The sequence below is a fragment of the Diachasma alloeum genome, unplaced genomic scaffold, assembly GCF_001412515.2.
Source record: "Diachasma alloeum isolate Michigan unplaced genomic scaffold, Dall2.0 Dall_scaffold_00338, whole genome shotgun sequence".
Taxonomy (NCBI): domain Eukaryota; kingdom Metazoa; phylum Arthropoda; class Insecta; order Hymenoptera; family Braconidae; genus Diachasma; species Diachasma alloeum.
This window is the reverse complement of record NW_021680477.1, coordinates 632565-645301: the sequence shown is the minus strand read 5'-3', so window position 1 is coordinate 645301 and position 12737 is coordinate 632565. Positions and strand designations below refer to the sequence as shown.

Below are 12737 nucleotides of genomic sequence, written 5' to 3'. Positions count from 1 at the left end.
TAGAAAAATATAACTCTAGACCTATTTATCTTTACAAAAAATGAATCTGGGATATTTTTTCGTGAAAAACTCTCTTCAAAATTAACATTTGAATTAATTAATGAATTGAAATGTCGAAATTATTCAATGAATTATTCATCAACTTAATTTAACTAAATGAACTGACCATTTGTTTCTACATTTCTCAAAATTATTTAAAGGGATTATTCCCTGTTATTCATTTGCAAAATTATAATTTTTTCAGGAAAATAAAGCCCTAGACCCAATATTCCTCTTTACAAAAAATTAATATTTCCTCCTCGTGTCAAATTCAACATTATACAGTGCATGAAAAAGAAAATATTCTCCACTTTTTTCCTCGTGTTTCATGTCAGCTAATTGTTGATCGTTCCGTTAACATTGAGCCAGACTATACAACAATATTAGTGATACAGTGTTTTACGTAAAAGCCATCCCACATACACAGACGTTTTGTTTTTTTTTTCACTCGTTATTACCAAAATCAAACACACTTGAGTAGAACCACTTGACTAATTTATCTCGATTGATCATTGGGATTGGGTTGTTGGCTACGAGGCAATGTCGGACATTAGTTGGGCGAGCAGGGCGGGTTCTAGGAGTCCGTGGGTCTGGCCCATTCGCTCGAGGTTTCTCACGTCCTTGTCTACAGCTTCTAGCGCCCTTTCGAGCTCTTCCTCCTCTTCCCTCGAGGGCTCGTACTCCCCGTTTCGACTCTCTGCGGGGGGAGAATGTTGATGAGATGGCGGTGGATTGTTGGGGCTTTATTTTTTATTTGGGGGGATTGAGTGAAGGGGAATTGTGAGATATTTTTTGTTATCAATGCGAAGCAGAGAAAAACGTATGACAAATTCAATAGGAAAACTTTGCGAATTCGCTGGCAAATTCGATTGGAATTACCTAGAAATTCAATTGGGATTCTATTAAAATTCTAGGGAATTGAAAATTCTATTTCTTAAAATTCTATTTGCTTTTTGCGCTGATTCTGTGAGATATTTGGATTTCTTCATATGAATATTCTCTTGGATTTTTTCTATAAGAATAGTTGGGCATGAATTTTCTAATTTTTTTTATTTGGATCCTGTAATGCAAAGCAAAACAAAATATAGCGGGAGAAACTTGGAAAATCCGAGCCCAATAATTTTAGTAGAAAAAATGTCAAGAGAAAAATTCAATCAGAAAAATCAAAATCTATCGAACAATTAGAATTTTAACGAGAATTCCCTAGAATTTTAATAGAATCCCTATAAAACTTCTAGAGAATTTCAATGCAATTTTCTAGCAAATTCGCAAAGGTTTTCTATTTAATTTTTCCATACGTGTAATTTTGAGGAAAAATCATGCAATTTCTGAATCCTTGGTACTGACATCTAGGAAGAATTTTTTCTAAAAATCAGAAAGAAAGGTTGTTATTCTCAGTAATTTTTAGTGAAAACTAGGATAATCGTACTGACATTAAGACACGTTTTCTCTTATTTTAAGGTACTCTTGATTTTTGAAATTGGAACTTTCGCATTTTCTCAAATGAGAACCTCGAGGTTTAGGAGAATAACGAGAAATTTTTCGTGTCACAAATGCAAAAAACAGAAAAAAAGTTTCTAATTTTCAGTAAAAATTTTAATTTTCTGAACTCTGCGTTACCGAAATCTAGGGAGCGAAAAATCCTGAATTTTCATTTATTCTAAGAGAATTTTCTCAGAAAATCAGAAATTTTCATTATTCACAGCAATTTCTAGTGAAATCCAATAAAATTAGACTGAATTGCGACGCGTGTTCTCTTATTCTAAGAGACTCTTGATTTTGCAATTGAAAACTTTTGGGTGTTTCGAGAATAACTAAAAGCGAAATAAATAAATAAAAAAATTATGGACCGTGTCACCCGCTGCAAGAACTCACCAATAAACAAATCATTGAAAGCATCAGCAGGTAAATTGCTGAGAACATTTCCAAAGTCATGTTCGGTGGGATCCAAGGCAGCAAAGACTTCATGATCCCCAAGCTCGACCTTGAGCCCGCCTCCAAGGCCAAGAGGTCCCAAGCCGAGTCCAAGTGCATTGAGATTCGCATTATTAGAGCTCCCCTGCGCCAGGACATTGATATTATTCAACGTCTTACTCCCCATAGAGTCCTGAATGATCTCCCCCCCGTAATGCTCCTCAAAGCAGTCAACAATCTTCTCCTCAACAGGTTTGATCGAAGGCGGTCGTTTCCTCTTCTTCGGCCTCGACTTGCAGCTCTTCGTCCTTGGAATGCTTGGCGACGTGGACTTCTTCCTCGTTTTCTTTGGCTTTGTTTCCTGAGCTTTACGATTATAATTGTCACGTTTGCGTGCGTGCTCCGGGCACAACGGTAATTCATGAGTGACATCAAAAACAGGTACACAACACTGGGTATTGTCACTGAATTTGGCAGTGCAGTGCTCGAACAACAATTGATCACTGTTAAGCATGATGTGTTGGGAACAATGACGAGTGGATGGTAATGACGATTGGCCACAGCCATCGACACCACAGGGCCCACCAGCGAGCAGAGGAATCGCTGAAGATCTGCTGATGACAGCTGATCTCAAGCGTTTCGTCAGTTGACTCCTGGCAGCTGTCTCCAGGAGTCGCTGGGCCCTGTCTCTGAGAAGTCTCTCAGACTCTTGTCCACCTTTATGCAGCTGGAGGAGACGCCTCCTCAGCTGTGATCTCACCTGGGACAATCGTGCAGCCCTTGGGCCTGTGATTTCCCCAGTGAACCAGTGTCTCTGGTGAACACTCAGCTCATCACCACTGGACTCACTGTCTGATATCTCGTCCCCAGCTCGTGGGTAGTACAGCAGAGTGTGATCACGTCCCTGTCTCCGCTGAGAGTCATCTCTTTTGGGGAGGGAATTGCTCAAGCCACGAAGCTCAAGTGTTCTGCTAACGTCAGAGAGATCAGGGGACTGCTCCTCCTGGGGATCAGTCACACCCACAATCTCCCTCGTTTTTCTCTTCACCGATTTGCCACGTCCTGTCGACTTTATCATCTGGTGACTGCGCTTCGCGTCACCCTTTGTTGATAACATTGGCTCGGGCTCACTGAACACGTAGGGATCGACATCCTGGCGCGATTCGGTTTTCAATAGTGCTTTCAAACGATCCGAAAACTTGAGTTTATTGTCCATCGTTGGGTTCACTGGGATTCTCATCGAGTCCACTGGCTCCAGACTGTTCCACCTGCATTCTCAAAGGCTCCATTTAATAATCCCGAGGGATTCGCACAGGCTCGATGCAGCCACATCACTCCAACATTTAATCGACAATTGAATTTTTTTATTGAATGACAATGAGGGACAGTACAGCCAAACTAAAATTTGTTTTCCCTTTAAAAATTGTGTTTCAATTGTTTTCATTGGGAAATTAACATTTCGACAATGGAAACCATGGAAACCTGGGGCCTTAAATTAGATTTCTGGGGGAAAAGACGATTTTGGTGAACATGGGGTTGGAGTGATCTGGGGGATCGAGCCTGTTAGGAGATCGTGGAAAAATGATCCTTGCCTCATGCAGCCACATCACTCCAACGACATTTACTCGACAATTGAATAGTTTTAATGGAATGACAATTAAACTCGAAGGATTTTCATTTGTTTCGAGGGACAATACAGTCAAACTAGAATTTTTTTCCCTCTGAAAAATTGTGTTTCAATTGTTTTCATTGGGAAATTAACATTTCGACAATGGAAACCATGGAAACCTGGGGCCTGAATTCAATTTCTGGGGGAAAAGAAGATTTTGGTGAATTATACGAGTGTTTGGGGGGCTTGAGAGGTGAACATGGGGGTTGGAGTGATCTGGGGGATCGAGCCTGTTAGGAGATCGTGGAAAAATGATCCTTGCCTCATGCAGCCACATCACTCCAACGACATTTACTCGACAATTGAATAGTTTTAATGGAATGACAATTAAACTCGAAGGATTTTCATTTGTTTCGAGGGACAATACAGTCAAACTAGAATTTTTTTCCCTCTGAAAAATTGTGTTTCAATTGTTTTCATTGGGAAATCAACATTTCGACAATGGAAACCATGGAAACCTGGGGCCTGAATTCAATTTCTGGTGAAAAAGAAGATTTTGGTGAATTATACGAGTGTTTGGGGGGCTTGAGAGGTGAACATGGGGTTGGAGTGATCTGGGGGGTCGAGCCTGTTAGGAGATCGTGGAAAAATGATCCTTGCCTCATGCAGCCGTTCATCATCCTCCCTGGATTGAGGTTGATTGTCTTCCGGGGTTGTCAATGGCACTCGGGGATGTTTGGCTCCATTGGAACGTCAAACGTCAGTCGCATTGACAGAGGGATGAAAATAACGTTGACGAGCTTTTTCTGATTTATTGGTTATGTTCGACAAACGTCCAACCTCAATGAATGGCCATTTAACATGATGACGACCAGAATTGTCCACGTGCGGGGCTCTGGGGGGAAGGAATAAACAGTTGAATTCGGGTTTTGGGGGGTTTTACTGAGTTATTGGACTGTTTGTTGGGAATAACTCACCGATTATTGGTCACATTCGGATTAGAGCACTTGGAGCACCTGGGGCTTCTTTCGAGTACTTCGGGGGGTTTCTGGGGGGCTGGGGTGGAAGGCCGCGACGTGCACTGGGGAACTGGGAAATTGTTAACTGGGGGACTTTCGTGGGTCGGATGCGGGGAGCACGACTGAAGATTTTAGGTGATTGATAATAACATTAGAAAGACATGTCAGTTGTCGAAAGGCAGCAAGATGGCGGGCGCTACACACAACAATCGCGCTTGTGTGGGGTGTGCGTGTGACGCGGGCGGGAGGAGATTCGAAGGGATCGGCAGAGGGAATTTTTTGGGAGAGTTTGACGATTTTGAGGGGAATTTCGGGGGTCGGGGAACTTCCTCGGGAATTATGGTCATTTTTGGGGGGCTCTGGGGGAAATTTTCGCTTTCACTGCGCGATTTTTTTCGGATGTGGGGAGTAGGAATTATTTTATTGAAAACATGAGCTGAATTTGAGTTTTTAGGAGGATTTTCTGCATTCGGATATTTTTTGTGGGATTTGCGGTGCCCGTTAGGGCATCCCCTCTGGTTTTTTTTGTGTGCCGCCCCCTCAAAAGACTCGAAATAAATTTTACAAAATTCTCTTAAAATTTTAATAGCCCTCTAGCGCAATCCTAAAACGCCCCCAGAAAGCCTCATTTTTTCTTTCCGTAAGAATAATATGAGAATAATACATTTTGGCCCTTGAGAATAATTGGGGAAGGGTGGGGCAAAATGGACCCTTGAGACTTTTTTAATTATTCATGACTCAGAAACGAATTTATTAATTGAGTTCAGTTTAGGCTCATCACAAAGGGAACGAATTGTTGTTTGTGTTGAAAAAAAATCATTAAATTTCATCAGCATTTTAACCGGTCATTAACATTTTTAAAAAAGTCAAAAGTGTCCATTTTACCTCAATCTCTCCTATACTATCGTATAATGTGAATGAAGAACGAAAAATTTCCGTCAAAAGCAGTTCATTTACTCAGTAATTGTCTGTGATCATAAATTTTTTAGCAAAGGTCCATTAAAGATTATGCAAACGTATCGTTTTTTGAGAGATATTTGGATACAAATAAGTTTGTAGATTTTCATTTTTCTACAGAAATTCTTAAACATGAATTTTCCAAGTTTTCCCATGATAATATTCCAGCAAGGACAAATATTTTATTGACGAAAATATCCTTACAATTTTCTATTTTACATTCCAATAGAATCGGCCGAAAACTAATAGAAAATTCAACAGAAATCCAATAGAATTGTCGAGCGAATTCGCTAGGTTTTTCCATGAAACTTTCTCCTTCATGATCTCATAAAAATACTTAACATGTTTGTCGTGTAGGTCATCGCCTCGAGCAAAACTATTCAGTTCCATTATCAGTTATACTATCCGCCACGTAAAACACGGTAGCCTCCCGAAGTCCCTGGTACTCAGGCCGCCTCACATAAAACTGCGCTGCCACGAAGGCAAGGAAAAACGATTAACAGGCGACATATCAAACATACTGTGAACCCAGTGGCCATACGTTTCATTAGAANAAAAAAAAAAAAAAAAAAAAAAAAAAAAAAAAAAAAAAAAAATGAATTTTAATTTTAACGTGATTCTTCTCCTGCTGCTGTGGACAGTAGCCGTTCTTGTCGACGCCGAGGAACTTCCGGACAACATGAGCCCGTTGGATGGAAAACCGCCCGGCTGGAAGCACCCGGAGAGGAAGGAAGCCCCCAAGAAGAAAAAACCGATCACCAAAAGTCCAACTCGGGGACCTGGGGAATTCCATCTGCTGCAGGACGACTTGGAAGAGATGCTCAGGAGCATGAATGAAGAATTGTGATTTTTGAAGTTGTGTTTTGTCATTTTTACATAATTTTTTGCGTATTCGAGTGCGAAATAATTTTAATAAATGTTTTTGTGAAGTCAATTTTTTTAGTGAGGGATATTTTTTGTTTAATGTGCACCTGTTCATTTAAAGGGATGAGAAGTCTCATTGTGTTATGGGTTGAAGGAGGTTTTTCGCATTGTGAAAAAAATTTCAGGTGTGAAAAAAATTAATAGAAGAATCTGTAAGAAATTCTACAGAATTTTAATTTGAATTTTGTAAGAATTCCATTGGAGTTTTACTGGAATAAAAATTTTGCAGTTGTGACGTGTAATTTTTTTATCGATATTTGATAGAAAAAAAACATTGATTTGTTTTTTACATAAATCATATATTTAATTTCTCATTAAAAAATTACTCAAACACAATTTAGAAATTTCGATCCGCAAATTTTGGAAAATAAATGGAAGTTTCATAATTTTCAATCGAACATTATGAAATGCAATTGAATTTCTTGAGGAAACGACAAGACAATACGAGAGAAAATTCTAATAATTATCAATACTTAAGAATGCAATGAGTCTCAAAAAAAAATTTCTTGTGCTAACGACACGTCTCTTTCGATAACGAAACTTGAGGTTTACGTATATAGTATCCTTGAAAAACAGAAAAATTTTCCATAAGCACTTTACAGCTGACGTTATCACAGGCAGGAATCGACAATAATGATTATTCCAGTAATATGAAGAGAAGTTTCTTCTCAAAATAATTGCAGTTTGTTAAATTTAATTGAAATCTGAAAACTAGTAAAATAATTGATAACCTAAATTTTTCAATTAACTATGAAATAAAGAATTGATGATATAAAATTGTCGATTGACTATTGAATAAATAATTCTAAATTTCGTAAATCGATTTTCGATTAAACTGAATTCCGACCTCAATTATCGATGAATAAAATAATGTGAAATTTAAATAATTAATGGATGATTAATTTATTAATATGAAAATTGTCAAGTGCTATTAACTGATTGAATTGGAATTTATGTGCGAAAGGAAATAAAGTAGTAAAAAAAATATGTAATAGAATAACTTCATTTAAATTTCATGATTATGTCGACGTCTGATCAAAGATTTCACATGCAAAAAAAATAATAATCTTCAAAGAGAACGAAACAAATGGGGAGCCATCTGGGGAAAGACACAATAAATGAAAAATGATTGAATGTAAATATCTTTAATTAAATAAGATCTGCATTTTACAAAGCAAATAAGTTACACAATATTCCGCACATGTAAAATTGAACATCAATCAATAGTTTGCAGTCGACTTATACAGATAATTCAACATTGTGACCGCCTCAATTAATATTTCTTGCAAATGTCTCTCGTATACAAGTATAAAAGCGCCATGCAAATGTGTGACTCTTCGTTTTAATTAATTCATACACGAGTGGTACTTATTCTAATCAACATTCATCAGGCGGTGAACCGTAAACGCATCGAACCCGCCCGAAACGATACTAAACCTTTGATCGAGTGGCTTGTGCTCTTGGAAGACATGAGCCAAAGATGATTCGAACACATTTCTAGCACCAGAAAAATAAACAGCAAATTCATTAGATCGTTATAAAATCATTTTATCGGCACTCGATCCCTCCACGCGTTGAATCCATTAATTTCTCGATATTTCCTCAACTCTTCTTCGTCAGAAAAATTAATCGAAATGAATTAAAAACCTCGTAACATCGTGATTAGCGTGGTTTAAGAAAAAATGGGTTAATACTAATCCCGTTGGGTGATTCTTCCTCTCGATTGAATCTTCAATTCGATCAAGGTGTTGTAAAATTATTTGTTCAAGGTAGTCAGCCTTATTTTCAGTTGTTTCTCGTGGATTCCAAATGGATATTTGGATCACAATCCACGGATTCTGTTGATCAATCACTGGAAATCAAATTTTACGTGTTATTCGATTGATTTTAATACTTTTGCATGATTTATTTTTTAGGTAACAAGAATTTTGAATTTGTCTGAATTGAAGTTTTCATTTCAATAAATAATAATAATAATAATAATAATAATAATAATAATAATAATAATAATATAATAATAGTTTAAATAATTTGAGTTAAATTTAATCCAGTGAATTTAGTTGATGTGAAGTTCAGTTTAATAATAAAGTGAGAATTAGGAAAAATATAAAATTCAGATAATTTTAGTTCTGAATATGGATTTTTAATGAAAAATTGAAGTAAATTACGAAGTTTTTGGGCGATTTATACGTGAAATAATTTTAATTCTCCCAGGGTTATTCCCAATTCAGTTACCAAATTTAATGACTGAAAATTATTGAATCTGTAGTGTGATTCGTATCGAGCTATAAAAGAAACTTGAATATGCTTCTGGAACGTCTCCTAAACCTTGAAATTTCTTCAAAATCAACTTAAAAATCCCCTTCCAAACCCCTACTTCAAAAAAACCCCAAAAAACCTCCTCACCTATCGCTATTTTCGCTGGTCCCCTCCTCGCTGCAGTCCAAGTCCAACTCCCCCTGAATAGCGCTCTGCAGATCATCAATTCTCTGGAGTGCGAGTCTCAAATCGTCCCTGGCAATTTTCGTCTCGGCCTCAGCAGCATCAAGCGCCTTCTCCAAGTCCCTCCTGGCCCTGGTGGCCTCTTGCTCCCTGGCAGTGGCGGAGCTAGCCTCATCCTTGACCTCCCTCAAAGACCTCTGGAGCCTCCTGAGAGCGTCCTGAGCAGTCTGCTCTTTGGTCCTCAGCAAAGCAGTCTCAGTCTGCAATTTATCAACAGTCTCCTTCATCCTAGCGACCTGGGTCTCCACCCTGGCACGGGTCGTCTGCTCGAGCTCCAGCTTGCTCTCGAGCTCCTTGGCCCTGAACTCCAGACGCCTGGTGGCCAAACTGTTAGCAGTGGGATCCCCCAGATGCTCCACGGACTCCAGCCTCTGTGTCAACTCCAGCATCTGATCCTTGAGTGCTGATTTCTCCGCCTCCAGAGCTGACATCTGCACCTGCGCCTCCTGCAGCTGCGCCTGCTCACTCGACACCTGCTGCACAGCTGCCCGATACTTCTTGAGGACCTCGGCAAGCTCCTCCTCATTCTCCTCCAGCTGGGATATGAGCTCTGCTCTCTCACGATTGGCGGCATTCGCCCTCTCCTCAGCCTCTGATCTCGCTTTTGACGCCTCATCCAACGCAGCCTGAGTCTCATTCAGCTCCTGCTCCAGTGCCTGCTTCGCCTTGACAGCAACAGCTCGTGCACACTCAGCATCCTCCAGCTGATTCTTCAGCTGTCTCAGCGCTGCTTTACCCGTTGAGTCCCCCTTGGACCTCTCCAGCATCGTCTGGGCGTCTCTCAGCAGCGCTCGAGTCCTCTTCAAGTCCCTCTTGAGTCGCTGAGTCGTCTCCGCCTCAGCAGCTCGATCCGATCGATCCTGATCCTCAAACGCCACCAGTCGTCGCTCCAACTCGTGCTTCTCGCGCAGGAGAATAGTCCTCTCCTCGTGCTCGTTCTCCAGCTGCGCCTCCAGGGCTTTCACCTTCTTGTGGGCGTTCCCTCGCACGTCCTCCAGCTCCTCGTCACGCTGCTGCATCTCCTTGCGCATCTCTTTTCGCTGCTGCTCGATACTCATCTCCAGGCGGAGCTTCGCCTGCTCCAGCAGCTGGACTTGACCCGCCAGGTCGTCCAGCTCCTCCTCCTGGTCTTTGCATTTTTTCTCGAGCTCGTGCTTCGCCTTTTTCAGCTGGGCTACTTCTTCCTCGGTTTTTCCACCGAAGGTCAACTCCTCTAGCTCGTGCGAGAGCGTGTGGAGACGTTCTTCTTGCAGCTCTATCTCCAGTTTTGCGTCCTGAGGGGGAATTGATTGGGATGAGGACAGATGACATGATATTGTGATATTAATTAAGGATGAATATTGGTGTAATTTTTGATTTGTGTGATTTGAGGAAGTTTTTTTGGGAAAGGGGTAGAATCTTACTTATTAATGAGTTTAAAGAACAGATTTCATGTTACTAATTAATGATGATAATTGATGTTATTGAGACTTTTTGATGTGTGGAATGAAGTTTTTTTGTGAAAGAGGTAAAACACAGTTATTTACAATGAATAATGATTTTATTATTTAAACTTTGCAGGTCTGAATTTCAATTTCGATATTGTACTCTTGGAAAACATTTTAAAAAAAAGATTGATGAAATAGTTTAAAAAATGCAATTTTTTGAAAATTACGAAAAAATTTTCGAAATCCTAAAAATTTATTCATATTTAGAATTTAAAAAAAAATTGTATTTCCGAAAAAAATTGAATCTCCGAAAGTTTGAACAATTTCAATTATTCATTTATCAATAATGAGTGTTTAAAAAAATTATAATTCTGTGTAAAATGTAATTTGAATGACACTGTTTTTTTTTATTTTTCTGCCGCAATTTAATTGATAAATTTGATAATAAAAAATGGTTGAATCTATAGTGCGATCTGTACCAAATTGTAAAAGATACTTGGATATCCTTAAGAGAGGAAATTAATGATTTTGATAATGAAGACAGCAAAAGGATGTAATTGAGTCTTTTTGATTTGTATGAGGAGAAATTTTTTTTCTAGTGAAAGGGGTAACATCCTAGAAAGTAATAAGTCTGAACAACAATTTCTAAAGGCTATTTTTTATAACTTGCAAGATCCCTCACAAGAATTTTTGTCATCGGTCTATTTTCAAATGCATTTCATAAAGTTATTCTTGAACAAATATCTTTGAAAGACTAAAAATTCAAACTAAAAATTACTAATTCATACATCTGATCAATTTTCTTTTCATCTATTCATAAATTTTTAATGACACCATTCATCAATACCAGAAATGAATGAATAAAAAAATAAATTAAACGAACAATTGCCTATATTCAACATCAATTAATATTCCAATGAGGATAAGATGCAAATAAAGAACCGAAGTAAGAGAAAATGTTGCTAAATTGCAAATTACAGCGCAAATGAAGTTTTTCCTGCGCCCAACATATAATGAGTAAATAACAGGAAATAGCAACTTACACTCAAATTTTGTTCAATCGTGAATTTCTCAGCAATAGCAATTTCCTTTTCCCGTGCTAGTCTCTCCCTCTGAGCTTTCTCCTGCCTCAGATCGTCCATAAGATTCTGTGTCTCCGAATCAAACCTGAAATAGCGAAAGAAAATGCATTAAAAAATGCCGAGAATTTCCACTGATGCATTGACAACTCTAATTCATAAACTATTTCAGCCAGCATTTGCATCTATTTTCGTTCTTTCAGACACTAAATCTCGAAACTGCGGGAGAATATATGCGTGTGTACACAGTAGTTTGGCAGTTTGCCAAAACACTTGTTGAGGACGTTTGGGAAATGGGAATAGAATGCACTGGCAGTACCGGCATCCCCCAGATACCTATTTACGATTTTACAGAAATCAAAGCATCGAAGGTGTTCTGGTTTCACTCACTTCCGTTGAGTCTTCTCTGTCATCGATCTATTTTTCAAAGGTGTTTTCTTAAGAGGGAATTTGAGTCGATATCCCCGAAAAATTATTCCCGATTTTCATCGAATGTGTTTTGGTTTATTTACTCACTTTCGTTGTTTCTTCTCTAGTAGATTATTCCGGGCTGTTTGTTCCTCGAGGAGAAGTCTGAGGTCGTGCATCTCACCGTTCAGTTTCTGGACACGACGCTTCCATTGACCAACAACTTGTCGCTGCTCCTCAACTTCTTCGTACGCGTCGCCAAGCTGATGAATGAAAGATTGAGTTTCGAGAAAATAAATAATCGTGAGGAGAAGAGCTATATTTGCGAGCTTTGCGATATTAAATGATTAATATTTTTTTCTGGAAAAATTGTGTGATGAACAAAATGTTAAAAATTCATTAAAAAATCGTGAATAAAATATCCAGAAGACTTCAAATGATTAATAATGATTTGATGATTATTCAGAGATGTTTTTTTTTTTTGAAAAATCGTCTGATGAACAAAATGTAAAAAATTCATGAAGAAATTGCGAATAAAATGTCAACAAGAAGAAATAAACCCATTTTTACATTTTCATCTACTTTCAATTATGTTGAATACATTTATAATCTCAAATGACTAATAATCATTTGGCAATTATTTGCAGGTGATTTTTTTTCTCGAAAAATCGTCGAATGAACTAAATGTGAAAAATTAAAAAAATTACGAATAAAATATTAAAAAAAAGAATATAAACTCATCTCTTTCACATTTGTTTATTTTAGTTTACGCTGAATATTTCTATTGAATAATTATCAATAATTTAATAATTATTTGACGATCATTCTTTCTTTTTCAAAAAAAAAAAAAAAAAAAAAA

At 38.1% G+C, this 12737-nt stretch overlaps 2 protein-coding genes across 2 annotated transcripts in view; both read right to left on the bottom strand.

Moving 5' to 3' along the window:
* Positions 1–268: 268 nt before the first annotated feature.
* Positions 269–4753, bottom strand: LOC107040529 (INO80 complex subunit D). The gene is made up of 4 exons (XM_015260649.1): positions 4540–4753; positions 4223–4457; positions 1915–3221; positions 269–736 (listed from the first exon to the last, which is right to left on the bottom strand). Exons 2-4 carry the CDS (start codon positions 4240–4242, stop codon positions 570–572), a joined length of 1494 nt encoding a protein of 497 aa, XP_015116135.1. The 5' UTR covers positions 4243–4457; positions 4540–4753; the 3' UTR covers positions 269–569.
* Positions 4754–7591: 2838 nt separating this feature from the next.
* LOC107040558 (unconventional myosin-XVIIIa) overlaps positions 7592–12737 on the bottom strand; it is a 67090-nt gene continuing 61944 nt past the window's right edge. Inside the window, exons 13-16 of the mRNA XM_015260683.1 lie at positions 11987–12141; positions 11435–11558; positions 8869–10238; positions 7592–8314 (exon numbers count right to left, since the gene is read on the bottom strand). Of these exons, the coding sequence (XP_015116169.1) occupies positions 8308–8314; positions 8869–10238; positions 11435–11558; positions 11987–12141 (1656 nt within the window). The 3' untranslated portion in view covers positions 7592–8307. The remainder of the gene's footprint in view (positions 8315–8868; positions 10239–11434; positions 11559–11986; positions 12142–12737) is intronic.

Coding starts and splice junctions, on each gene's coding strand:
- LOC107040529 (XM_015260649.1), bottom strand. CDS start 4,242: ATGATGAACGGCTGCATGAG. Junction 3,222..4,222: donor ATGATGAACGGCTGCATGAG/GCAAGGATCATT, acceptor TTGAGAATGCAG/GTGGAACAGTCTGGAGCCAG. Junction 737..1,914: donor TTTCAATGATTTGTTTATTG/GTGAGTTCTTGC, acceptor CTCCCCCCGCAG/AGAGTCGAAACGGGGAGTAC.